Source organism: Mirounga leonina, unplaced genomic scaffold (assembly GCF_011800145.1).
Source record: "Mirounga leonina isolate KUSES-001 unplaced genomic scaffold, KU_Mleo_1.0 Mir_55, whole genome shotgun sequence".
NCBI classification, from domain to species: Eukaryota; Metazoa; Chordata; class Mammalia; order Carnivora; family Phocidae; genus Mirounga; species Mirounga leonina.
The window spans coordinates 6,297,557-6,325,371 of NW_023270816.1; the positions used below are offsets into that span (position 1 = coordinate 6,297,557).

At 34.6% G+C, this 27,815-nt stretch overlaps 1 protein-coding gene across 7 annotated transcripts in view; it reads left to right on the forward strand.

Moving 5' to 3' along the window:
- LOC118001961 (protein quaking) overlaps positions 1 to 27,815 on the forward strand; it is a 158,627-nt gene that overhangs the window by 103,615 nt on the left and 27,197 nt on the right. For all 7 annotated transcript variants that reach the window (XM_034992158.1, XM_034992159.1, XM_034992160.1 and 4 more), the window contains exon 4: positions 7,319 to 7,462. In XM_034992158.1, coding sequence (XP_034848049.1) covers positions 7,319 to 7,462 — 144 coding nt within the window. The remainder of the gene's footprint in view (positions 1 to 7,318; positions 7,463 to 27,815) is intronic.

Here is a 27,815-nt window from a genome sequence, read left to right on the forward strand (position 1 = left end):
GATAGTTACATGTTTAAGCTTTATCTCTTGGCTTAAAATGTATATATTCATAAGTGTGTTATTGGAATCTTGGTTTGCTTAAATATGTAACACTTTTGAATTCCTTTCTTGGAAGTTTTGGCATATGAACTTTCACATTAAGAGCACAGTAGGGGCAGAAGTCTTGGGCTCATTTGCCTGACTACAAATGTGCAATTAAAAGAGATTTTTTTTATCAGCAGGGGTTGGTACAATCAGTGTGGTCTGATGTTTCATGTTATAGAATTACTTTGTTGTTCAGATAGATGCTGTAATTAGAACATAATTTTAAACTTCACAGGGCACTGACTCATCAGGTGTTTTTAAGTAGTTCCTCAAATTTTGAGAATTTTTTTGATTTAATATGTTTATGTCACTGCATATAGTAGCTTCAAAAATGAAATGGAGGATGTATAATTGAGAAGGAATGGTTAGAACTTGTTTCAGGACAGTGGTTTGAATTAGCCCCAACTCATTTATAATGTTGGATATATTAATTGTGTATTAAGGCCAAATTTTAGTTGTAAGAATCTCACCCATTGAAAACTTTAATAACTGAAGGAATTCTATGTGTTAAGTGGCCACAGGTTTATCATTTTTGTATATTTGTGTCATTGAAATTTGATAAGCAGTTGTCTTATCTAGAAAAAAAGCGTATTTGTAGACGTAAGAGATCTGTTTTACCAGGTACTTCTCTGCCAGTTGTTGATATTGTTCTTCATGTAACTTATTCAGGAATTCATTTATGGAGAAAGAGCACTTGACTTGGAATTAGGACATAGGACCAACATCAAAAAAACAAAAACCACATTTACCAAATAGTTTGTTTGTTTCCTTATCTATATCCAAAGTCCCTACTATCTCTGAATGCTATGCAAGACATGTTAAAATACCACACAAATTTTTAAAGGTAAAATGGTAAAATAGAAAAAGTTCTCAAGATTGAAGATGTCAGTGTTCTGTTTCTGGCTTTTTCACTATTTATGCTATTTTAGGGCAGTTTGCTTAATTAGGGCTCTCATGTAGGTGATGTCTTATGCTAGGAATTAGTGTTGCTACTGCAGGCTCTGAAGTCATTCTGTCAGAACTGACAGAACACTTATTTTCTGCATGACCTGGGCAAGCCATGTCTGTCTCAACCTCCGTATTAACGTGTTAGTAAGAATAATAGTACTGTACTCATATGGCTATTAGAAGGATTGGATGAGCTGGTGTGTTTGTATTACTGAGCATAGTACTTGGCAAGCAGTAAGTGTTTAATAAAAGCTTAGTTACATATCATATCATCACCACCATTGTTATTTTCATTTCTGAATTTCTTCTTCATCACCTGGGAGACTAAAAGTTATTTGAAATTTGTTATTTCTTTATAGTATACTTGTCAAGAATGTAGATCATAATAAAGTATCATTGGTAATTGTATCTATTCTATAATTAGGAATGAGTGGTATTATAGAGTTCCTTTATATGCTACTAAACTTTAATTTACTATATAAATAAAGCTCTATTGATATTTTGTTAAATGTTGTCTCTGTTATATTAAGATATAACTTTAGTCTTGTCAGCGGTTTTTTTTTTTTTTTTTTTTTAAGATTTTATTTATTTTAGAGTGAGAGAGCCAAGCAAGGAGAGTAGCAGAGGGGGAGGGAGAGAGAAATTTTAGCAGACTCCACCACTGATCGTGGAGCCTGGCCCAGGTCTGTATCTCAGGGCTCGAGATCATGACCTGAGCCAAAACCAAGAGTCGAAGGCTTAACCAACTGAGCCACCCAGGCGCCCCTAAGTCTTGGGCAGTTTTAAAAAGACTTTGACCTATTACTGCATTCTTCTGATAGAGTGAAGCAAGGTAGTACTGAGGTGATAGAGTAAAGGAGAAGCACAAAGCACAAACTTTGGATATGAAAATCAGACCTCAGAAGCATTATTGTAGAAAATCTGGGAAAGTTGACTAGAGGAGACCAAAAATAAAAGGGGGTAAAGATTGTCAAATGTAACTGGCAACTTAAATACGAGGTCAAAAAGAAGCAGGCCCAGAAACCAAGATATATAATGAACGGAGGTTATATAGAGGCTTATATAGACAGAGATACAAAAATAATACAGCAAGGCACTGTGGGGAAAGCTGCAGTATACTGATGTATTTTAATGACATTCCTCAATAATAAAAGCTCAGTTGTTCAGTAAGTATTTGTTAAGGGCCAGATACGTGTAAAGTCAGTTATATACATATTATCAAGAGTTTAAAAATCAGTGAGACATGGTTCTAGTATTCAGCTAAGATGAAACTTTCTAATAAGCTAGAACAGGTAATTAAATTGCAGTATGATACTTAGAACAAAAGATAAATAAAAGCAAATATTAAAGAAGGCATTCTGGATATAGGTGATAACTTACATAGTTATGGGTAGCAGAATCCATGTTTGTGAATAGGCCAGTTTATTTACAACATGGAATGAATATAAGCAAGAAATGGCACCTGAAATTTCTGTGGATTGAATGGGTGGGTATATGTATAGCAGCTTCTCTCTGTCAAGGCATAAATAACCTTATGACTGCATTTCAAAGATTTTTCTACAAAACCAGTTAGTCTTTGTCCTCAAGTTTAAAAAGTCTGCACTTATTAGGATAAAAAATAACTGAGACCCACTTGTAGAGAAGTTTGGAGAAGGGAGATAATGAGCTCCAGTTGAGACATGTTGAGTGCTTTGGAGACAATGACGTCCACATGTCAAGTTGGCAGTTGAATTTGAAGGCCTAGAAATCAGCAGGGATGACTGTGCTGGAATGCAAATTTGGACTGTGTCAATTGGAAAAATATCCAGGTTCTTCTGTATTGTGAAGATTTGGTGGCACATTAAATGACATGACATTGCTCTGGATGATTATAAAACCAACACTGTCATCATGAGTAATAATGAGCTGTTTTTTTCTACATCCTATCTCTGCTGTTGACTCTTGAAATATTATTTGAGGGACACCTGGGTGGCTCAGTTGGTGAAGTGTCTGCCTTTGGCTCAGGTCATGATCTTGGGATCCTGGGATTGAGCCCTTGTCGGGCTCCCTGCTCAGTGGGGAGTCTGCTTCTCTCCCTCTGCCCCTCCTCTTCAGCCCCCCTCCCCGCTTGTGCTTGCTCTCAGTCTCTCAACTAAATAAGTAAAATCTTAAAATATATATATATATATATATAATTTGAAATGTAACTGTAGAAAGAAATCAAATACCTTGACCAAAGTTTCTAAGAGATACACCATTTTTGATGTATATCCATTTGCCATCCGTCCTCTCTCCTTCATTTCAACCTTTTATTTGTCCCAAATTATTTATTGAAGTGAGAAAGTTAGGGTGTAGATTCTTAATGTAGCTATTGGGTACAGAAGTATGTACTCTAATCCTACAGTAATTTCTTACTTGTTTTTTTATGACTGAAAGAGAACATCTATGGATAGGTTTTATTGACTTCTATAGTAATTGCCAATTCCATATTGCCTTTATTATCCATTACAGAAACAGAAAACGAACACAGGGAGAAATTGTTTGTATTGAATAATTACTAGGCTTAAAACTCTCACTCTTGAAGGAATTTTCTTAACTCTACCTTAGTTTAGAATGGACTACAATTGGATAAATCTGGCTTCTGGGTAGAATGATCTTAAAAGCTTTTTTTTAAAAATCAAGTTTGATAATGTTCACTTTATGAAGTCTGAGGATGAAAACATGGGTCCCCCCACCCCCACCCCCACTGGAGATTCTTGGTATTTATTCCTTATTGCTACCTTGTGTGCTTAGTTGCTGTTAGTTGATTTTTTTTAGTTTTCATCTTCTTTTTCCATTTTGGTGAGAACCCAGTGGGCCCTTTTCATTTGGAAGCTCTTATCCTTCAGTTTCATTTTAAAAGTATGTATTATGTTAATGACTTTTCTCCCTTCGTTTTTCTTTTTCTTGGTAAGACATCTGTCATTTAGTTTCTGGGCCTTTTGAACTAGTCCTCTAATTTTTATACTGTTCTTCACCATTTTCCCCCTGTGTCTTTGCTGCTACTTGGAGGGAGAGTTTCTAAATTTTTCTCTTCTAATATCTCTATCAAGTTTTCATTTTTACTATCATATTTTTAGTTTCTCAAGTTCCCTTTTGTGTTTTGAATTTTCTTAACAGCATCCTTTATCTGTTTCAAGGATAGTGTCTTCTCTTAACTCTCTGCAGAGTTTCAAATTTTTCTTCTTTCTGGTCAGTGGTTGCTTTCTTGAGGTTGTTTTCTGTTTGTTGGGCTGGTCAGACTCCCAGAGAAAGGTCTTCCAGTCTCCCTTCCCTAGTGTGTGGGCTGACTGCCCTCACTCTAGATGAGGAGTGGGGTAGAAGGCTGGACACCTCAGCCTTCAGTATGTAAGTGATCCTATGAACTGCCCCTCAAAACCCAGTTCTTGGGGCACCGGGTGGCTCAGTCAGTTAAGTGTCTGCCTTCAGCTCAGGTCACAATCCCAGGGTCCTGGGATTGAGCCCTGCATCAGGCTTCCTGCTCAGCAGGGAGTCTGCTGCTCCTTTTTCCTTCTGCCTCCTACCCCCTGCTCATGCTCATGCTCTGTCTGTCTTTCTCTTTCAAATAAATAAATTAAATAAATAAATAAATAAATAATAAATAAATCTTTAAAAAAAAAAACCCAGTTCTGTAAAATGAACTCTTTAGGAATATATTTCTTATCTCTTGCTGGGAATAATGGAATGCCAGCTATCTGGGGAGAGGAGAGGTGGAGATTGTCAGCTGCTCCTTAATGAGAATTCAACCAGTCTTCTAGTGTTACCCCCACCTTTACCCCTACTACTGAGGAAATGCTGCCATTTCCTCAGTTTTTTCCCTGAGGGATGGGATGGGGTGGCATGGGGGGTGGTCTACAGCAGAAATTGGTCCCTTTTCACCTGGGGTTAGCTAAATCCCTGACTGCTTAGCCCATATGTTTTGTAGTTTCTAAATTGTTTTCTTTCCCATTTTCTTCTTCCTTATGACATAGTTTTGTACATTTTAAACTCTCTACAGTATTCTAGAATTTTAGGAGGGAGTGAAAGTACATGATTACAATAATTTCACCATCTTTGTCTACAAGTTTTTGTTCTTTTTTAAGTGTTTTAAAAACTAAACAAAACCCTTCATTTTGAAGCAAACATTAGGATAGGTATAACTTTCTTTTCAGTTTTTAACTGGCACTTCAGTTATTGAATTAATTAAGAGTATATATTTACCAAGGTGTTTTACAGCTTAAAAATTTATTCAATAAATTCAGTAAAGCACAATGTTAAATTATACTTTAACTTTATTCTCTGTTCCTATGATGCAAATATCTCTTTCTTTTTAAATTCTTTGGCAAATTTTTGTCTTTCCATATATAAAAGTTTCTGTGTTAAGTCACTTATGATTTTAGTTTTTATTTTTACACCTTCCTAAATATTTTGGATTATAAATGTCCCTCAGTTATCACTGTATTAGTATCTGTATTCGTGTCTCACATATATGTGTGTGCGCACGCACGCGCTCACACACACACACACACACACACACACACACTAGCTTGTAGTGTCTACTAATTATAACAATTCTAGACTAGTTTGATTGGTTTTTCTTCTCATTTATGTTGTATTTTCCTGCTTCTTTTCATGCCTGTTAATTTCTGATTAGATGCCAAATAGTGTGACTTACCTTTTTGGGTGCATGTCTCCTATTCCTGTAAGTATTCTTGGGCTTTGTTCTGGGACACAGTTTAAGTTAGGAACACTTTTCATCCTTTTAGGTCTTGCTTTTAAGATTTACTTAGGCAGTACCGGAATAGTGCTCAGACCAGGTTTAATTATTTCCCATTACTGAGGCAAGACCTTCTATTTACTTTACCCAGTGTCTGTGAATCATGAAGTCTTTTCACTCTGGCTCTCTGTGAAGAACCCAGCACTTTTACTGAGTCCTGTGGCTGGTTCTTTCTCCAGCCTCTGGTATTTCCTCTTTTACACATGCACTGACTAGTGTTCAGCTGAGTGTTTGAGTGGACCTTGTGCAGATCTCCAGAATTCTTTCAGTATAGCTCTTTCTAGTACTCTTGTCTGAACTCTAGGTGTGTTGGTCTACCTGGATTTTTAGCTTAGTTACCTCAACCCAGAGAGGCAGTCTGGCACCCTTTCCGGGGCTGCAGCCTGGAGACTCCCAAGCCAGAGAGCTGAAGTAATCCTGGGCTTTACTTCATTGATTGGCCATCTCTCAGCCTCACTGTCTTCATTACCTGTTGTTCACAGGCTTGAGAACTGTCATTTCTTGTGTTTAGCCCATTTGTGGTTTTGTGTTTTTTGTTTGTTTATTATTTTTTTTTTTTTTGGTTGGTTCAGGCAGGAGAGTGAATCTTGTCCATGTTATTTTTATCTTGGCTGGAAGCAGAAGTCCCTTACTCATGAATATAGACACACTTTTTTAGGTTCACCAAAAAATATGAGTCATTTTATTAGATCTATCTACCAAAAAAATGATAAAAAAATACGAATTCTGGTGAAAAAAATGTTAACATTTTTCAACATAAAAATTAAAATCTGTATTTAAAAATTGATTTTCCTTGCCACAGTAGAGGTATGTGTATATACATTTTATGTTCTTTGGCATACAGAGAACCCTGAGGTTCTCAACTTTTTAACTCATTGATACCCTAGTTTCTCATTTTTTCATGGTGTCTGTTCCCTAGGCAAAAGAAAATACTTAATAGGTTTTTTTATTAAATAGTTACTTCCAAACAACCTCATTAGTATTTATCTAAAAATAACTTAAAGTGAAAAAAATTAAATTTTGTTCATAAATTTTAATTTTTATTCACATCATTTATTAATGGGATCTCTATTTTTCTTGGGTACCATTCAGATTGGCAAACATTAGGGTGCATTTTCATAGTAATGATATTAACAGAAAATACAGGCAGAAACATATACTTGACTATAGAATATATTCCCATTCTTAAAAGGCTAAGGTCCATATATTTTCCTTAGCATGAGCCCTGCAAACATGTAAGTTGTAGTAGAGAGCTGTTTTATTTTATTAGTTCTATTAATTTATGCCAGTTTTTTATCTCCTTTGATTGGAATCTCACAATTTTTTTTTAAGGTTTATTTAAATCCAGTTAATTAATATACAGTGTATTATTACTTTCAGAGGTAGAGTTCAGGGATTCATCATAGCAAAATGATGCAAACATAGCTTAAATAATTGGCAACAGGTTAGTATTAAGAAAGATAAACTCTCTTTGAGAAGAAAAATTGGTAATGTGTTTTGCAAATTTTTTAGGAGGAGCAGAACAGAGGCAAGCCTAATTGGGAGCATCTCAATGAAGATTTACATGTACTGATCACTGTGGAAGATGCTCAAAACAGAGCAGAAATCAAACTGAAGAGAGCCGTCGAGGAAGTGAAGAAATTACTGGTACCTGCGGTAAGTAATAATTTCCAAATCTTTCGATTTGGGGCCCAACCCCTTTTTCCATTTAATTTTTTTTAAATTACTGTAATGTTTATGTTAATAAAGAATAGGTTATTTATTTTTTAGAAATTTTATTTAACCTCATAACATAAAAATAATTTATAACTCATTTACTGTAGTGTAATTGGCAAACATAGACATTGCTCAGATCCTAAAATGGGAAAGCCTGTTTACTTTGGGGGAAGGAAATGTTGTGAGGGGAGCAAACTCAATTGGTGTCCTACTTTCCAAAGGTATTATTATTATTGCATCACTCTATTATAGGGTAAGAAAGTAGGTGCATTATCATTAGGGTGATGAAAGCTTTATTTTTTTGGGAGGGGGGAGCAATTTCTCATTGTAAGCAGGTAATGAGTGTACAGAAAAGTCTGTACAACTAATATTTATGTCGGAGGACCTGTGTTAGTAAGAGCACATTGTTTGAGTTGCCTGTGGGTTCCAGGTACCCTCCTGGCATGTCCCTGTTTCACATAGAAAGATTTCTGTTCCATAGTGAAATTTTCCCATAATATGATAAAATTTTCTTTTAGGAAAATAGGAGCTAACTTTTGCTGATCTGTCAGGCACCATTCTGAGTACTTTTCACACTTCATTTCATTTAATGTTTTTTTCTAAGATACTAAAAACTATTTAAGTTCATATTTAGGGATCTTAGGTAAAACACTGAAAGTAATTTTGGAGGGTGAAGTCTCATAAAGAAATGACCCCAAACACCTTTGTTCTCATCCTCCCTCCCTTCCATCCTCCATCTCCCCCTCCCTCCCCAGCCCCCTTCTTTTTGTCTTTTCCTCATTATTAAACAACCCTTTAGTAACTCCTCATTTAGAAATGATGATTGCACTCACTCCCAGAGTATTATTTTTCCCATGGAAAATGAAAAATAAATAACTACTATTTTCAGAGTCATTTTAAAAATATTTTTTATGTTGGTAAAAATGATAGAAATGTGGATCCTAATTTGCTGTTGGAAAAACTAGGAATACTGTTAATATTCTGTCAAACAAAAATTTATTGACATTTACATAAATGAGTATGGCGTCTATTGTTCTTTATTCCCCAGATAATCTATTCTATATATAAACTTACAAGCTATAAACATTTTTCATTTAGCGGACAAAACTAACTACTTGGAAGAAAAGAATTTCACATAACTTTTGTTCAATAGATCTTATGAACAGGTTAAATTATAAACTAAAATATATAGTTGTATACTATTGAACCATATAGTCTTCCTCCTTTTCCTTAATAATTATGCAGTTTTGAAAGGCTATAAAGAAAAGGGCTTTTTTCTAAGTCTATTGGACTATTAGTCCCATGATCAGAAAGTTATTTAACATTACTTTTATTGCTGTATATAGCTGAAAATGCTCAGCTCACGTAATACTAAGTACATAAGTTCACCTAATATAGCAAATAGACTGGGCGTCTGATAATTAAAGCTCTTACTGACCTATTATTTTATTCCAGCCATTCTGTGAACTACTTCAGTTCTCAAAGTTATTAACCTGGGGAAGAGCATCATATTAGAAGCTGTGTTAGTAACTAGCTATGTGTCTTTTATAGAGTTAGTAAATTTCTGTCTGTTTCATCATTTACAAAATGAGAATTGAAGTAAATGACTTTTAAGGACCATTTTGGTTTTAAAGTTGTCTTTGGACAGTAGAATAGATAGTAGAAGATAAAAAATGGCAGAAGCTTTTTTAAAACTTCATACAATTTATATTTTAAAGGCAAAGAGTCCTTTTGATGATAAATCTCTCTCTATGGAAGTACTTTTAGGATTGTTACTAATTACCACCTCTGAAGTAATAAAACTTTCTTAGAATTACAATTGTAGACTAAAAGTACTTTAAGATGTGGCCTCAATAAAGTGATTTAACTTTGTAGCAATTTCTTAATCCTGTCCATTTTGTCAGATATGCTTGTTATAACATGACTGCTATACCTGGGAATTTATTTTCATTAAACTCAACATTATTATACATTTCTGGTGATGGTGCTCTGATAAGCAAAGGTTTAAACAAAACAGAAGCTTTACAACCCTGAAGTTATCAAGTGATTTGGGCTTTTACTTATAAGTTCTTGGGAGACAGAATTACATCGTATTTGAAAGCTGACTTCTGGATTTGAATCCCATCTTTGTGGCTTTTTCTGTCTCCCTTTTCTCATCTGTAAGATTGGAACATCACTGAACTCTCATGTCATTATTGTGAAATTAGATAATACATGGAGAATGCTTAGCATAATACCTCTGTTTCATAAAAGTTTGCTGTAGTTTTTTGATGCTAAATAATATTGTTTTATAATTGTATAGGTTTACATACTGTTCTTTCTAAGTGCTGATTATAAAATAATGCATTAATTCAGAATTGGAGAAAATACAAGTTCCTTCTCAACTCATTCTTTTTAAGTAAAATTGGTTTGACCCTTATAAAAAAATTCACTGTGAGGCTCCTTACAGAACCCTTTAGTTTATTGCTGCTTAAATATTTTCAAAACAGTATTTTTGGATTGAAAATGTGGACCCATCTTGATCTTCTGAAAAGAATTCACATATAAATTCACATATAAATTGATTAATTTGATTGGGTTTTTTCCTGTTCATGTAAAAGTTATAAAGGGAAATGATATGGAGACTAGCATTTATTTTAAAATGTATTATTTAAGGTGCCCTCGTATTAGATTCAGGATTGCAGAAAAGAATTATTGCCGCAACTCAGTTGGATTTGACTGAGTTGAAGGGTTGTCAGAATCACTGCATGAAAGACAACACATTTCTTATCAGCATTGACATTTTGTCTAGCCTCAGATTGTCCCTCCAGTGAGCTGCCAATAGATCATTTTAATTTGTTTTTATATTACATGAAAACTTTTTGAAACATTTTTGTGGTTTTCGTGTCTCAGAATTTATCTTGAGAATAATGATACTCAAAATTCTGTTGATCATTTCACTCTCAGTGCTTACTTAACATGTCCGTTAACAGTAACTTTCAGTTGTGCCTTTCCTGTCTCTTCATATCCTACATGTAGTTTGGAGTCTCTAACTGTTATCAGGTGTCCAGAAAAATACCAAATTCAGTCAAGTTTACTTCCTGCATCCCTCAAATATGCTCATGTCCTTTTGCCCTCATTTTCTTTACCCTTATGTCAAGCCAGAGTTACTCAAAACCCCACAGCCAGCATTTGTCCTTGTAGTTTTGGACCCCACAAACCCATCCTTCATAACCTTTACGTGCTTAAAAAAGCCTCTTGGTGGTTCCCTCTTACTCCAAGAGGAGAACGGAGAATTCTTTAACATGGCTTTACAATCGATTTGCCGTAGGTTATCTTTCAGTCTTCATTTTTCACTCCCCACCCCTACCCCAAACCTAAAGTACACACACATAGACACACATACCACACTAGACCCACAGGTTGATTCTGTATTTATTTGATTTCTTGAAACTTCAGTCTTCTCATTTCTGGGCCTTTGAGTTTATTCAATAAATGTTCATTGTGTGCATTTACTGTGTCAGCTGTTGAAGATACAGAGAGAGTAAATCTGACTAGCAAAGTGTCTACCGTCTTGAAGCTTACCTTCTGGTTGGGGGGATGGGGCAGCTTGGATTACTGACAATAAACTAAAAGAAATATAAACTGTATTAGGTTGTACTAAAATGTGAAGGGAAAAAAAAGCAGGAAATCAAGAGCCATGGATTAAGGAAATATTTTATATGAGATAATTAGAGAATGCCTCTTAGAAGGTGACATTTGGGAAAACAAAAAACCTAATTGAAATGTGATGTAATCATTTGGATATCCAAGGGGTTTCCAAGCAAAGAGAACAAAAGTGTGATAGCCCAGAGATATTTTTGAGGTGTGTCGAAGGGGGTCCATTGAGGAGCATAGGGAGCAGGTGGAGAGTGGTGGGAGGTGAAGTTGGGGGAAATGGGGGAGATGGCAGGTTACAGAGGCCTGTAGGCCATGATAAGGATATTAGATTTTAGTCTGACATGAGAAGCTCTTGGAGGAGTTTGAGGAGAGGAATAACACGGTCTAATTTGTATTTTAAAGGATCGTTCTGAATAGAGGACACACTTTGAGGGTGATGGAGAAAGCGGAGATGCCAAGGCACAAGCATTTGTATTTTATGAATGAGGTGAAAGTGCTGTGGGGCTAGTGTTGAAGGGGCTGAGTGGTAGTAGATACGGGATTTATTTCCAAGGTAAAGCTAGCAGGAATTTCGATGGATTGGGTGTTGTGTGTATGTGAAGACTTCAAGGTTTTTACCCTGAGTAATTGGACTTGTTTCCTGTTTATACTGTTAGGGGAGCAGGTTTGAGAGGGAAGTCAAAAAATTGGGTTTGGAAGTGCAAATGTTGAGATACCAAATGTTAAATGGGCGTTTGGTTATAACAATCAGATTAGGTGAGAAGATGGGACTATGTCAAGTTTGAAGTTGTCATCGTATCAAAAGCTTTTAGAACCAGGAGGCTGGATGCTATTATCTAAGAATTGGATAAAGGTGAAGAATAGTCTGGGGACTCAGCTCCAGGTACTTCACCAAATAGAGATCAGGAAGAAGAGGAGGATCCCGCAAAGGAGACCAAAGAGAGGAGCCACTGAGGTTGAGGGAAAACCAGGAACATGGAGTCCTGGAAGCCAAGTGAAGGAGTTTGTTGCAGACGATTGTTCAGTTGAGATAAGAATTGGGAGTTAATCACTGGATTTGGCAAGTAGTGGTCATTGGTGATCTCACCAATTGATTTATTTTTTTTTAGATGATGGTTTTAAAATTAAGCCTAATTGCCTGGGTTCAAGAAAGTATGGGACAAGAGGAAAAGGAGCTGGAATTTTTTCCCCTAAGATTTTATTATTTATGTAAATGATTCTTTCAGTACTGTTGGCCTTGCAGGTCTTTTATTGATTGCTTCACTGTCTGTGATCTTTTTCTCCATTCTACATCAGCTTCCCACTCCATGATGGCTCCTTGGATCTTTTGAGGGCCCCATAAAACAGTAGAATGTCCAGCAGTAGACATTTCCTTCTCTTCATTGAGAAGATGCTGCATAAATTTGGCAAGCAGGGTAATTAACTTGTGCATGTATACTTGTAGGATAAATCTCTTGAAGTAGAATTATTAGGTTAGAGGGTAAGTGCATTTTAATTTTTTTTTTTAAGATTTTATTTACTTGAGAGCTAGGGTACTATGTGGGGGTGGAGGGGCAGAGGGCGAAGGGCCTGATGCAGGGCTCAATCCCAGGACCCTGAGATGAGGACCTGAGCCAAAGGTAGATGCCTAACCAACTGAACCACCCAGGCGCCTGGTGCATTTTAAATTTTAATACATAATTCATAAATTGCCTTCCAGAAAATTTATACCGATTTATAGTCCTGCCAGTGTTTTATGAAAATGATTGTTTCCCAACACAGTCTAAAACCTTGTTTTAACCAAAGTCCTAAATCTTTGCTTTCTCTAAACAAAAACAATTTTAATAAGCCCTTTAATTACAAAAATGTGAATAAAATACTTCTTACGGTTCTTATAAAATGTTTGGTTTTTTAGGTTTTTATATTAAGCAGCTGTGTGATATTACAGATATTTTTGTAACAAAAAACAATATTTTTACCTTTATGTTGATATCTTGAACAGGTACACAGTCCCTAGTTTCATATTGTTTCTATGGAGAATATGATTCAGATTACATCTACATTCACAGAATAAATCTATAGCTAAAGTGTGGAATTGTCTTTGTATTATTACAGTATAAATGTTTCTTACCTAACCGTATAGGTTAAGTTGATTTTTGGAAAGAAATAGATGTATAAAGAGTTGCATGTATTTTAATGGTTTTTTTGCCCGTTTTGTTTAATGTTATTATAGCAAAAGATCTATCCCTGGCTTGAGGGACCCGGGCAGGGGAGGAAGGGAGCGGAAAGCAGAGACTTTTTGCTTTATCTGAAATTTCTTAATTAAATGTAATAAATAGTTGATTTTGTATCTTGTATCTGCTGATTTTTAAGATTTAAAAAATCTGGGTAAAGATTGTACCTATACTCGGTGTGACAGGGTTCTAATTTTCCACAGATTTTGGTGATTTTAATGTGTCCCCATTAATTCACATAACACTACACATAACTAAATGTTTAGTAAACCAGTTCAAACCTTTAAATTCAAATTGGGTTTCAAAACAACCTTATGAAATAGGTCCTCTCCCCCCCCCCCCTCCATTTTTCTAACAAGCACATGGACTCAGAGAAACCTTAGCATCATTAGAGCACTTGGTAATTTTTTTTTTTTTTTCAGGAAATAGTTCAAAAATCTTATTTTATTGCAAAGGTAAGGGGTTGTTGAGATGACTCACACTTCATTAGTAAAGTCTGAGCATTAGGCATGGTTTGATTTTGTTTCTTAAATCATAAATCAAACCATAATTAGGGAAAAATAATTTCTCTAGTTACAGGTAATGTTTTTATCTGACATGTATAAGTCTGTTACCACCGAATATCTGCTAAATATATCTTTTTATTTTAAGTAGTCTGTTCTGTTGTTTGAAGCTTATTTTCATAACCTGAACTATGCTTTTTCAGATTTTTGAGGCCTTCACTATGCTATTATAATTACAACGTGATCTTCTGTGAAAATTTAAACTATACTCACTGATAAAAAAAGGACTATAGAACAGTGTCCTAATTTTGCTGAATATAATATAAATAAAAATATATTTTTATTATATAAAATTACGTAAATATAAATTATATAAATATAAAAATAAACATAAATCTAACTTCAAAGTACTTCTTGAGCCCATGTATTCCTGCCACCCAGTTGAAGTAATCTCTCTGCCCACTGTTAGTTTTACTCCATTTAATTCTCCCGTAAGTTAGTAAGAGTGATTTTAAAAACAATATGTAAATCCTATTAAAGATATGACTTGCCATTTCACTTAGAATAAAATTCAAGCTCTATACTGGCCTCTGCAAGTAGGGCATCAAGTGAGCTGCTATCTGGTATGAAACTGTTGTGTGGTGAGGAAGTGACTCAATTGTAAACAGGTAGTTGTGAAAACATGTAAAGTCAAAGAAGGAAAATGTTAATGAAATAATTTAGGATTTTGGATAGCTCTGTGTGACTATAAAGTTTAATTTCCACATGTGTTATTTTTTTCTAAGTTATTTTATAAATGGGAGAAAAAATTTTGAAGTACAAGGATGGAGTAGAAAGAAGTGAGCAAAGACAAAAAATCACTTTTTCTAAAATGATTTTGAGGAAATCCTCAAACTGACCAGTAGAATTTTGCTAAATATGCAGGTAGAATATTAAGGAAAGCATTTATAGGAAGAAACTGTGTGTTGTGACATGCTTTAATATAGTGATAGCCTTCTTATTTTAAGTGTACCCTATAAGGAAATTAGTGTTACATGGAATTATTTAGGGATTTGTGATTTCTGGTTTTATATAACTGCTTTATTATATAAGTTAATTGAGTAGGAAAAAAAACCCTGTAGTTTTCATGATTCGTATGGAATTTTACAATATGGATTATTTACTAATTTTTGCCTAATATTTAAGACAGGATATGTTGATTATTTGTGTTTGATGGTAGGATTTACTGCAAAGTGGCACTGTAACTTGCTTTTCTACAAATTTTTGGATCTTCAACTGAAATTGTATGATAGTTACTAATTTAATATAGCCTTTGTGATGAATTATTTTGTAGTTAGACAAATTATATTTTAAGTAGATTATTTAGTTCTTATATATGTAAACCTTAGGCTTTTACATATATATTGAACTTTATTATAATTAGGAAGCTTTCTTCAGGTGACGTTTTAATGCTTATTCTTATACACATCATAATTCTCACACTTTTTTTCTGTGATCCCTTCAAAATAAACTGGGCTGTTAAATTTCTTGGCTGAATTTCTTCTTAAAATCTTAGGATTTACCTAATATGCTTATACAAGTATACAGAATTCAGTGAACTGTGAAATAATGACTTCTTACCTTTATACATTTTCAAGTCACTTTAACATGTATTTGATCCTTAGAGAAAGCTTGTATATTAATTTACTCATTTACCAATTCTGTCATCAGATGTTTTCATTTCCTTTATAATTGCTACAGTGATATTGTAATATGTTATAAATTTCCAGTTCATTTTGCCTTTTGTAACACAGTAAACCTGTTTGTAATTAATTTGGTTTTGATATGCTCATGTATATATTAGCATAGATCATAGATCAATTGTCTACTATTTTAATGATTCAAGCTTTTAGTCTAGGATGGGTGAAACCATTGGAGGGCTTTGAGGAGAGAGGAATGACATGATCTGATTATTATTTTTCAAGGATTACTTGACCTGCTCTGTTTAAAACAGAGTAAAGAGTATAAGAGTGGAAGAAAGGAAGCTCTCAAAGGAGCCTGCAAATTATGGCCCATGGGCCAAACCCATCCTCCCACCTGTGTTTGAATAACCCACGAGCTAAGAATGGTGTTTGTATTTTTAATGGCTGGGGGAAAATCAGGAGAAGGATACTTCATGAAATGTGAAAATTGTATGAAATTCAAATTTCATTGTCCATTAAAAAGTTTTATTGAAACACAGCCATGCTTATTCATTAACATATTGTCTGTGGCTGCTTTTGTGCTTCAGTAGTAAGTTGAGTAACTGCAGCAGAGACCATATACCCAGAAAAGGCATTTACTGTCTGTCTCATTACAGAGAAAGTTTGCGAATTCGTGGACTATTGCATTAATCCACAAGAATGGTAATGATGAATTGGGCCAAGATAGCTGTAGAAGTGAAATGTGGTCTGATTCTGAGCTTATTTTTAAAGTGAAGCTGGCAAGTTTTGCTAATGGATTGTCTATGGGATGTTAGAAAGCAAGGAGTCAGGGATGACAGCAAGGATTGTAGACTGAACAACTGGAAGGATGTAATTGCTATTACCTTGATAAAGAAGACTTCAGTGGGAACAGACTTTGAAGAGATTATCAGGAGCTCAGGTTTGGACCTAGTAAGTTTGAGGTAATAGTTGGCTACCCAAGTGCAGCTATCCTAGTATTTTTTTCAGATTAACAAATACTTATTCCAGGTTGACTGTGTTTTAGGGCACTAGGATCCAGAAAATTATTGGCAAGATCCTTAATATTTAGGGCAGTGACATTTCCCTAACTGTATTCCATGAGACAGACACTTTCCATAGGTATTCCAGGTAAAGGAAGCCTTTAATATGCTAGTAAGTATTGTGAAGCTCTGGTAGGAACCATTTCCAAATTTAATTGACCATCAAATTTTTTTGCTGAGAGTGCATTCACATCTAGTGTTCTAGAGATATACATGTTTAAGAAATAATCTGGCAGCTCATGGGTCTGATTTAAATACAGTTGAGCTGTTTCTCAATGCTGAAGAATAGTCATTTTGAATACTTGAGGGAAAGGAATTTAAGGGTTTTTTTTTTCCATTATTATACATAAATTAAAACACATTCATTTTAAGTATACAGTTTGAGTTTTGACAACTGTATATCACAGTCAAGATTTCCTTCACCCTGAATGAAGGGGGGGGACATCGGAGGGAGAGACAAACCATGAGAGACGATGGACTCTGAAAAACAAACTGAGGGTTCTAGAGGGGAGGGGGGTGGGGGGATGGGTTAGCCTGGTGATGGGTATTAAAGAGGGCACGTTCTGCATGGAGCACTGGGTGTTATGCACAAACAATGAATCATGGAACACTACATCAAAAACTAATGATGGTAATGTATGGTGATTAACGTAACAATAAAAAATTAAAAAAAAAAAAAGATTTCCTTCACCCCTTTGCATCAATTAACCACCTCCTCCTGCTGCCTCCAGGCAACTGCTGGGATTAGTTCCGCCCACCCCCTTTTGATGGTCTCAAAACTTCTATTTTCCCCCAGCTTTATTGATATATGATTGACCAATAAAAATTATATATGTTTAGGTGTGTGTTTTTTTTAAGGTGTGTGTGATGATCTATATATACATTGTGAAATGGTTATCACAGTAATTACAACACATCCATCACCTCACATAGTTATTTTTTGTGTGTGTGGTAAGAACACTTAAGATCTACACTAGCAAATTTCAAGTATACAGTAAAGTTAACTGCAGTCACCATGCTGTATGTAAGTCTGTAGAACTTACAGCTGAAGGTTTGTATCCTTTGATGAATGTCTCCCCATTTCTCCCACCCCCCACCTCTTCGTAGCCACTGTTCTACTCTTTGGTTGTATGAATTCAACTTTTTTGGACTCAGTGTTGCATTTACTATATTTCATATAAATGAAAAAATTTTTGTGCCTGCCTTTTTTCATATAGCATGGTGTGACAGTTTTTTGAAGTTCATCCATGTTTTTGCATGTATCATGCATGTATCAGTGGGCTCTACCTTTTTGTTGATAATTAGTATTTCATTGAATAGATAAACCAGTCTATCCTTTCACCTGTTGTAATTTTAATTTTTATTTCTCCAAAGACAAATGATCTCAAGCATCTTTCCATGTTCTTCTTGACAATTTATGTATCTTTGGTGAAGTATCTGTTTAAACCTTCTGTCTTTTTATTGACTTGTTCTTTTTTTTGGTTCTAACAATTCTTCATATAATTTGGGAATAAATTCTTGGTCAGTTATTCTACTCAGTGGCTTGCTTTTTTTTGTTTTCTGATTTTGTGGGAAGGCTTTTAATTATAAATTCAGTTTTATTCATAAATATGAAACTTGTCAGGTTTTTTCTTGTTTTTATATTTTTCAAGGAGTTTGTCATCTAAGTTAAGTTTTTGTCATGAAGTTGTTCCCTTTTTATCTTTTTAAGTTCTGTAGAATCTGTGGTAGTGTTCTTTCATTCATGACATTAGCAATTTGTGACTTTTCTTATTTTCTTGATAAGCCTAGCTCTAGAGTTTTGTTAATTTTATTGATATTTTCTAAGGACCAGCTTTTGGTTTTGTTGATTTTTCTCTATTCTACTTTCTTCTGCCGTAAAGATACAAATTTCTCTCTATAATGCTTTAGCTGCTTCCAAAAAATAATGTTATATTGTATTTTCATTACCATTCAGTTCAAAATATTTTTAAATTTCCTTTGTAATTTCTAATTTGACCTATGAGTTATTTTCACATGTTTCCAGATATTTGGGACTTTTCTATTTATCTTACTACTGTGACTGATTTCTAATTTAATTTTTTTCTTAGAGAATATATTCTTTAAGACTTTAGTCTTTTTGAGTCTAATTAGGACTTTTTATAGTCCAGCATATGGTATGTTATGAATATCCCACATACACTTCAAAACATGTTTATTTTGCAATAGTTGGGTATATGTTCTGTAAATGTTGTTTAGATGAAGGTGATTGAAAATGTTCACGTTTCTCCTATTCTTAGCCATTTTCCCTACTTTTGTGAATTACTGAAAGAGATGTATAAAAATGTTCATTGTGAAAATATGCACAATAATATATTGTCCTTGAAAATACTGAAATAGCAAACTAATTTGGTATATGCACATGGGTACATGTGTGTATATGTATGTGTGTGTATGAATAGCTTACACAACCTGTATGAACAGGGTTTAGCATCATTGAAAGATGTCACTCTACATTTTATATAATGACAATTTTCCCCTTTAATTTTGAAGTCTTTGTTTTTTTCCTCAAAAAAATGCCACTTAACTTCATGCAACACATTTTCTAGAGAGATAGTACCAAGCAGTATATAGGTGGCAGTCAGTGTTAGAGAAGATGTTAACTGAATTTACAAGAAGGTGTCACCATGGACTGGGTGCTTAGGGAAGAAGACTTCACATAGGTAGGTGAGGCTTGACCTGGAACTTTAAGACACAGGACTCATACAGACAGAACATCAGTGTGTTTGTGTGTCAGGTCATTAAAAGTGGTGACAGATGCAGTAGTAGGGTTGCACAAATCATGCATGGTCAGGGACTGTCACTTGGAGCTTTTATTTCCTTATTTGTAAAATTAGGCTATTATTTATTGCTCAGTTGCCTTAGAATGACTTTTTTAAAGGTAAAAATTACTATTTTAGTTATATGGAATTATAAGACATTTTCTTTTTTAAAAAATACATCTGGTATGGACTGGTTACCTCAACTACATCATTGACTGTGGCAATTATAAGCTCAGTTACTGGTCACAGGAGGCACCACACAGAAAGAAAGTAATTCTATTCCTTACCTACAAAATGTAACCTCATTGCTAATCCACAATCTTACTTTATAGGTTTTTGATTACAGTAGCATAAGAAGAAGATTATAAAACCATATATTAATGTTACTAAAATGTAACATCATATATAAAAGTCTGTTTCCCCTCCCTCCTTCTCTTCTTCCCTCCAACTTTTCTCTCCCACTCTCCCTCTTCCTTTCTCCTCTCTCTAAATCTATCCATCCCCCTCTCTCCTTCTGTCCATCTTGCTCTCTCTCTCCCACTCCCCCTCTTTCCATCTTTCTTCCTCTCTCTCTCTCTCTTTCTCCTGCTCCCTCCTCCTCTCTCTCTTTCTCTCTCCCTCCCTCTCTCCCTCTCTCTTTTCCATCTTTCTCTTTCTCCCCCCCACACTCACTCTCTCTTTCTCTCACTCATTCACTCACTCACTATGGGAATGCATCTATTATCTCAGCTGATCAGATACCATCTCTCTTTCAATTAATTCTCATTCCAGTTAGTTGTAAAATAATACTATTTCTCATCATTAGCTAAGACCTTACATGGGTACATATCCTATGATGTTTTCTAATCTTCTCCTAAGGAACCTCAAAAACACTAGAATAGTGGAAGCAGGGGGGGATATTGTGCCAGACTTCTGTTGATATGAAGACTGAGAAAGTAGAGGGGAGGCATATTATGGCCAAATATCCTCTTTCTCACTATAATTTTTCTTCCCTTTCAGTAGGAACAGAGGTAAAGATTACTGTTAAGGAGGTAAAATACTAAACGGAAAGACTAAATGAGCAGTACCAACCTTGTATTAGAGAAATTAATGTTTCTAGGCAGCTGAAGTTTACATCATCTCATAATTTAAGACAGACTTTGGCATACAGGATGCCACGAGTCCCAGACTGGTGTCATAAAGTGTTCATTTCACTTTTTAACATTTCAACTTTTACTTTATGGTGGGGATAATCATATCTGTTTGTTCTTTTACTTTTTCTTTAAGCTTGCTTATAAGTATTTGAGAACTTGAACATGAATCAGTTTTGGATATTATAGCTTATTCCTTCATGAAACCACTTATATACGTGGAGCTCAGTAATAATTGATCTAATACATAATAGATTCTGACAAATTTCCAGATGAGGATTTTGAAATTTAAAGTTGCTTCTAGTTATTTCAAGGAATATTAAGACATTGGGAAAAAAAATATTTCAAGTAATTTTAATTCACTGTAGTCATTTAAAAAACTACAGATGCTATCAAAATTTGGGATAGTGGTAGAGAGACAAGGATCCACCACAAAATTTTTAAGTTTGCTTTTCACGTTACCCAAAGATTCTCTTCTTTCTAATGCTATATACATTTGGCTCATAGTTAACTGTGTACTAATTATAACCTGAAAAGAAGAGAGATAATGACTCTGGAGATGGAGTAGTCTTATCTTGGAGTTAAAGGTTTTTAACTGGGTTGTTAATGAACGGATACTATTACATTTAGTTCTTGACCATAGTGTCACTCATTCAGGTCTGTGGTATTCTCCTCCTTTTCATTTTATTGGGAGAGAAGGTAAGGTATTAAAAGATACATTGAAAGACATCTCACTGTGATGCACTTGGTCCTTGATAGAGCTGTAATACGAGAGAACATCTCTCTCATGTAAAGAAAGGTGTTGCTACTGTTTTCTGCCATGCACAACCATTTTAATCTGAATGGGAAATCTGTCTAGGGACCCAGAGTACAGTAATTAGCAGTCTCTTCAGAGTGTCAGAGCAGAATTACTATTGTAATGGTTTAGCTGCAGGATAAAAGGATTGAATTTAGTTCTGCTTGTCTGCCAAACTAAAATGAGTTGCCATGGGAATTTTCAAATGTGAGAGGCGTTTACTTAAAGCAATTTGGCAGGTTTGAATAAACTCATAAATTATAGGTTTGAAAGGAGCCAGTCCTTGCTTCCTCTCATATAGGCAGGACTGTATAGAAGGCTGATAGCTTCTTAAATTGTTAATGAGAATGAGTTGATCCATGCGCTCATGCAGACGATCTGCTTATTAAGGCTTGTTTATTCACTAAATATAGTACAGTAAGCACATTAAAGGAAAGGTATTTTGTTCCAGATCTCTGGAGGAAAAAGAAAGTGACAACTATAGACATAAATTTCCCCTCCTAAATTAAATATATCTTCAAATAACTCTCTTAAAATGATTGTTTTGTTTTAATAAGCATTGATCTGATATTAACTTTAATTTTGCTCAGTGCATGTAATAAATACATATCTTTACACATGTCATATTTGTCTTACAAGTAAGATGAACATTTAAAGCTTTTTTGGAAAACAAGGCACTCAAACTTATAAACTGGATTATTTAGTTTGCATGTAAATACTTTCAGAGAAACTTTCAGCTCTCTCCTGTCTCTCAAAAGAACTGGGTCTTAGTATAATCACTTTCTAGTGAGAAAATGCTCCTTTAAGTGCCTAAGGTGATGAAGATCACTTAGGCTTGTATAACCTCACTTGTCCTCAAGATCAGTAATAATAATAGTTCTTGCATTAGTGTTTTATATCTGCCCTCCAGAAAAAAACACTTAGTGAAATTTAAGTATTTAAAATTTTGAGACTAACCTATTTTCACACAATAAATCAGGTCTTTGGGGTAGTCTGTTAACATTTTCAAGCCACTTTACTTTCATAAGGAAGGTAAAAATTTGCTTGTTGCAAATCTTAGTGCCCTGAAAACGTAGATGCAACTTTCAAAAATGTTTTACAAGGAGATCCAGGTATGCAGAATGATTGTTTAATTCAGATAAGAAAGTACAAAATGAGTATTTTTTAAAATAGGATAAATATATTTTTGTTTATATATTAATCTTCTTAAAGTACAATTACATATCAGAGTAGTCTGATTAAAATCCTGTAATTCTAAGATTACCGTTGAACCTTAATTAATAAATTAATAAACCTTGACCCAGCGACAGAGCAGACTGTCAGAAATGTCATTTAAATTTAGACTACAAAAGCCATCAGAGAAGTCCTTATCAGAGATCTAGAACTGGAATCAAAATGGCATAACACACTATATTCTGTGTGTAAGGTACTCTGATGCAAATGGGTGTGTACTGCTTTAGGAAACATGATGATGGGGGAGGTGCTTGCAGAAGTTGAAATGTGGTTAATTGCTTCTTACAGAGAGGGACAATGCTAAAGAAGTTTAACTGTATTCCACATCAGTGTCGTCTTCTATCCCACCCCATACTCTGCATTAGAACAGCCACAGGAGCCTATTCCAACTAGAATTTTCACAAATAATTGAAAGTCCTATATCTTTGGATAGCAATCCATATGGACAGATGAAGTGTGACATGGTGTAGGTTGTAGGACTTCAGTCACTGTCATAAATCACTGAGGAGCTGTGTTGAAATCTTTGTCCAACCATCATGTTGTCTGAAGTGTGTTGGCATTTTTAAAATGAACAGGGGGCTTTTCCCCAAACTTGGAGCTTCTTGGCAATAATAGTAAGATGTGTCTTGTGTAGGGTAGCTGTGAACAAGCCCTTACAGATACGGAGTCTGTATGAAAAACATCCTCCTTTTAAATATTATACGGATTCATTAAAGACTGGCTTCCCTAACACAAAACGTGGTTGATAGTTTAGATAGCTTATGACTCTAAACTTAAGGTGTTACCAATATAAAACAAGGGATTCTGGGCATAAGATAATAGGGTAGTATGTGTTTATTCTTTGGAAATATTTTTGTAGTTTATATAAAAGCTCCTTCCATTTTAATCTTATATTCCATGCATCCCTCAGAATTTGCATGTTGAATTTATTATGTAACATTTTACACTTACTAGTACCTATTTATTCTTAACTATTAATGTTTCTATCCCATAACTAAATACGCTGGCTGGGATAATGCATTTTAGTTTTTTTTTCCCGCCTTACTAAATGCATGGTATTCTACACAGATATTCTAAAATTAATTTACTATATATTAATTTTTTATTAAAGATATAAAATTATTTAATAGAAAAATAGGTGAGTGATTTCTCGGTGTATCTTCTTCAGTTCAATTATTTTCATACATCCCTTTAATTTGTTTGCATGCCCTTCTGAAGGTTGGTAAGTAGCATCATGTTCCTTATATATAGGTGAAGCATTTGTATTTCATTCATTTTCTGTTAATGTACATTGAAATTGAATTGGCAAAAAAGATAAGAAAATCAAATACCCTTTAATTAACTTGTATTTTTAAACCCTTACATTTAATTTTTCTTGACATTTCCAAATGTTTGAGTGTTATATGTAAGTAAAATTATTCAGATATTACCATTGTGAGACTTTAATAGTATTTTAATGAGTCAGATGAACATTTTAATATTGTTTCAGGTAAACTTAATTTGGTAGCTTGTCATATATAGCTCGATTTCCTATGTTTTTGATAACTAAATTTTTAAAATTTAATTTCAAAAGTGACACTTAATAATAAGACTTCTCCTTTATGGGCATTTTTCTGAATCTTGTATTGCGTATTTGTATAAGTAGATAGGTTAGGTTTTTTATTCTCTTAACCTTTAATGCCTTTGTGGGGAAAAAATTAATCTTTAATGTGTGGATCAAATATAAAATATAAAGTGAGTTTTTAAAGTTATGCCTTTAAACTGATATGGCATCAACTTCTTTTTGTTAAACCTCTTTGTAGAATATATCTCTGAGCAAGTTAACAGATTCATGAATTAGCTTTCTTTATGATACGAATTTATTTTATGAATTTGCTTGTGAAGGATGGCAGTATACTCTTTTAAATAAAAGACTTTGATTACTGAATTTAGCATCTGTGGAATTAAAACATACTTGTAGAGATTTAAAAACTCATTTAATGACTGTCAAAAGCAATTCACTTTACAAACTTCTATTGAGAGACTGCTATATACCAGGCTAGAAACCAAGACTTTGGTACATACGGAGATAGAGATTTAGTAATATAAAAATGAGAGTAGGGCAAAATTAATGAGTTTCCCAGTTACTTATTTGGTCACTTGATGCTTGCTCTTCAGAAATGTCATGCTGTCACTAGAGGTAAATACTTTCCAGAGTGATCTTCTTGCCCTCCAATTTGTTCTTTTTGGGCAGTCTCACCCATAGTCTGTCTCCAGGGACCACTGCCATGGTGATCATTCTTCAGTGTGCTTCTCATCTTCAGCTCCACAGCTCCCCAATCCATTCAACACCTCCGATGATGATGATTTATAGGCATCTCAAACATAACATTTCCCAAACTAGCATCACATCTCCCTGCCTTCCTCATAATAACAGTTCCCCCATTGTTTACTCTTTGTGAATGACATCCATTGCCTACGAGTCATATATCCTTAATTCCACCTTCTGTTTCCCCTCTGCTCCTACTCTTTCCCATCCACTTTATCAAGTCCTGATTCTGCCTCTTAATAGCACCAGACTCTCGGGGCGCCTGGGTGGCTCAGTCATTAGGCATCTGCCTTCGGCTCAGGTCATGATCCCAGGGTCCTGGGATCGAGCCCCGCATCGGGCTCCCTGCTTGGCGGGAAGCCTGCTTCTCCCTCTCCCACTCCCCCTGCTTGTGTTCACTCCCTCGCTGTGTCTCTCTCTGTCAAATAAATAAATAAAATCTTTAAAAAAAAAAAAAAAATAGCACCTGACTCTCTCTTTTCTGTTTTCACTATTGTACTAGATCAGTTGGTGATCCCTCTTAGTTGCAGCCAGAGTTATCTTTTTTTTTTTTTTAAGATTTTATTTATTTATTTGACAGAGAGAGAGAGAACACAAGCGGGGGGGTGGGCAGCAGGCAGAGAGAGGGAGAAGCAGGCTCCCCGCTGAGCAGAGAGCCTGATGCGGGGCTCGATCCCAGGACCCTGGGATCATGACCTGAGCCAAAGGCAGATGCTTAACCGACTGAGCCATACAGGTACCCCCAGAGTTATCTTTTTAATATATATTTGAAGTATCATCATGTTCCCTGTTTCACATTTTCATGGCTTTCTGTCACTGCCTGGTAAAAATGCAAACTAATTAGCACAACATTTGTAGCCCATCTTCATCTGGTACATACCTATCTTTACAGATTTGTTTCATGTTATTTCTCCCTTACCCTCCCCCTATATTAAATACCTTGCAGTTCCCAGAACACTCCTTGTTTATTTGTTTAGCAGTAGAAACTAAGATGGGAAAAGGCCCAGGAGAAGCCACAAGAAAGATTTCTCTTAGTATTCTAGCACTTTGAATAATTTAAAATTGCCAGTGAAACACTAGGAAATAGGAAATGTATTCTCTAAAAATACTACACAGTTATTTGTCAAGGTTTTTACATGACTGTATACTAACATGCAATAGTAGTACTGTTTTGCGTTGTTATTCATAACTTCTTAAAGAAAAAGTTCTGTTTTAGCACATTACGATTTTAACAGGTGTTTTAAGCACCTGCTTATATTCATTGAACAAATATTTATTAGTGTTTTATATATACTGGGAACATACTAGTGTAGTTTTTTTGTTGTTATGAAATTAAAGTATCCAGTCCAGCAAATGAAGAAGTATGTTCCTTATAATATGCAGGCAAAACATGGGTTGTAAAAATCTTTTGATTTATAAGGTTTCATGGAAAACTAGGAGTTTCAAACTCACAGTAACAAAGTTATTTTTTCCTATGGGAATTTCAGTAAACAGAGATTTTTGAAAAAACTATAAAATCCAGTGCTATAAAACCAAATTGTAACAGGATAGATCAGAGTTGAATTACTTCTAATTCTGGAATCAGAGACATTGCCTTTCTTTATACCACCAGCAAATTGTTTCTTAAATCTTCATACCAAGTATTTAAAGCACCAACCATCCCAACAAAAAAGCTGCTTACCTGTGGAACATCAATCACGTTTCAGCTAATAGTGGCTAGCCAGTATGTATGTTGTTCTCTAACTTACTGCTTTCTAATTCCATTACTTATCATGAAAACTTATCTGTTAGAAAAACACCAGTGTTTATCTGTGCGTTGATGCTGGTGTTAAGAATTATGCCACCACTCATAAGCATCATACAATACTGAAGCACTAGAACTTGGCCAACGCAAAAAACTATTTTAAAATAGTTTTTAAAACCAAGTAATGAGTATTTGATAATGATTATAGTTTTACAAGCCAATTAAAATGTCTTTGAACCACTCAACTTAATATTTTGAAGGTATTCCTGTTAAAGAAATGCATTACAACAGTTTCTAAAGTATACTTCTGTTAACAAACCCCATTTTAGCTACTGATTTTTTTAAAATTTTTTTATTGTTATGTTAATCCCCATACATTACATCATTAGCTTTAGATATAGTGTTTAGCTACTGATTTTTATTTGAAGTATTTTCAGTATAAAATATGTCAGTGGAATGCAACACCTTTAAGAGTATGCTGATTTTATATATGTTCGATATTTTCTGTGATAAAAAAATAAACTGTGAAAGTACAAATAACTTTTAATAACTACATACTATATATATATGTATACATACATGTTTTTTACACATACATATGTATATGTACACATATATATGTAAAAGCAATAAGAAGTACTAAAACTGAGTCAAAATACAAGCAATATTTGTACTGTGTAATCTTTGTGGTTCCTGGTCTAGTCCACCAGGCACAGAGAAAGATCATCAGGTTTACCATGCATGTAGCTTTTTAGTGAACTCTAGCATATATTAATACAATCTTGGCAGTTAGTCTGTTTTCATGGGGAAATAAAAGTGGGGAAATCACAACTCTTTCTTGAAAATGCCAGAGGAAAAGCCCAATTTTGAGTTTCTATTTAAGGAACTCAGTGGCATTGTTCCCATTCGGTTAGCAATTATTTTGTTTTGTTTAGATTTTTCTTTTTCTTTCTTTCTTTCTTTCCTTTCTTTCTATAAAACGAGTTATTGAAAAGGCCATAAAATGAATACCCATACCTTTGTAACCATGTACCTTGCAAAAGCCCTTTCAGGACACAGTTGAATAGGGTATGCATCCTCTGGAATGAAGTGGTGGAGTAAATGAGTAAATGCAGTTCTTCTTAGTTTATTCCAAAGAGGTAATCCCCAGTCAGGAAAGTAATTTGTAACAGTATTCTTTAGA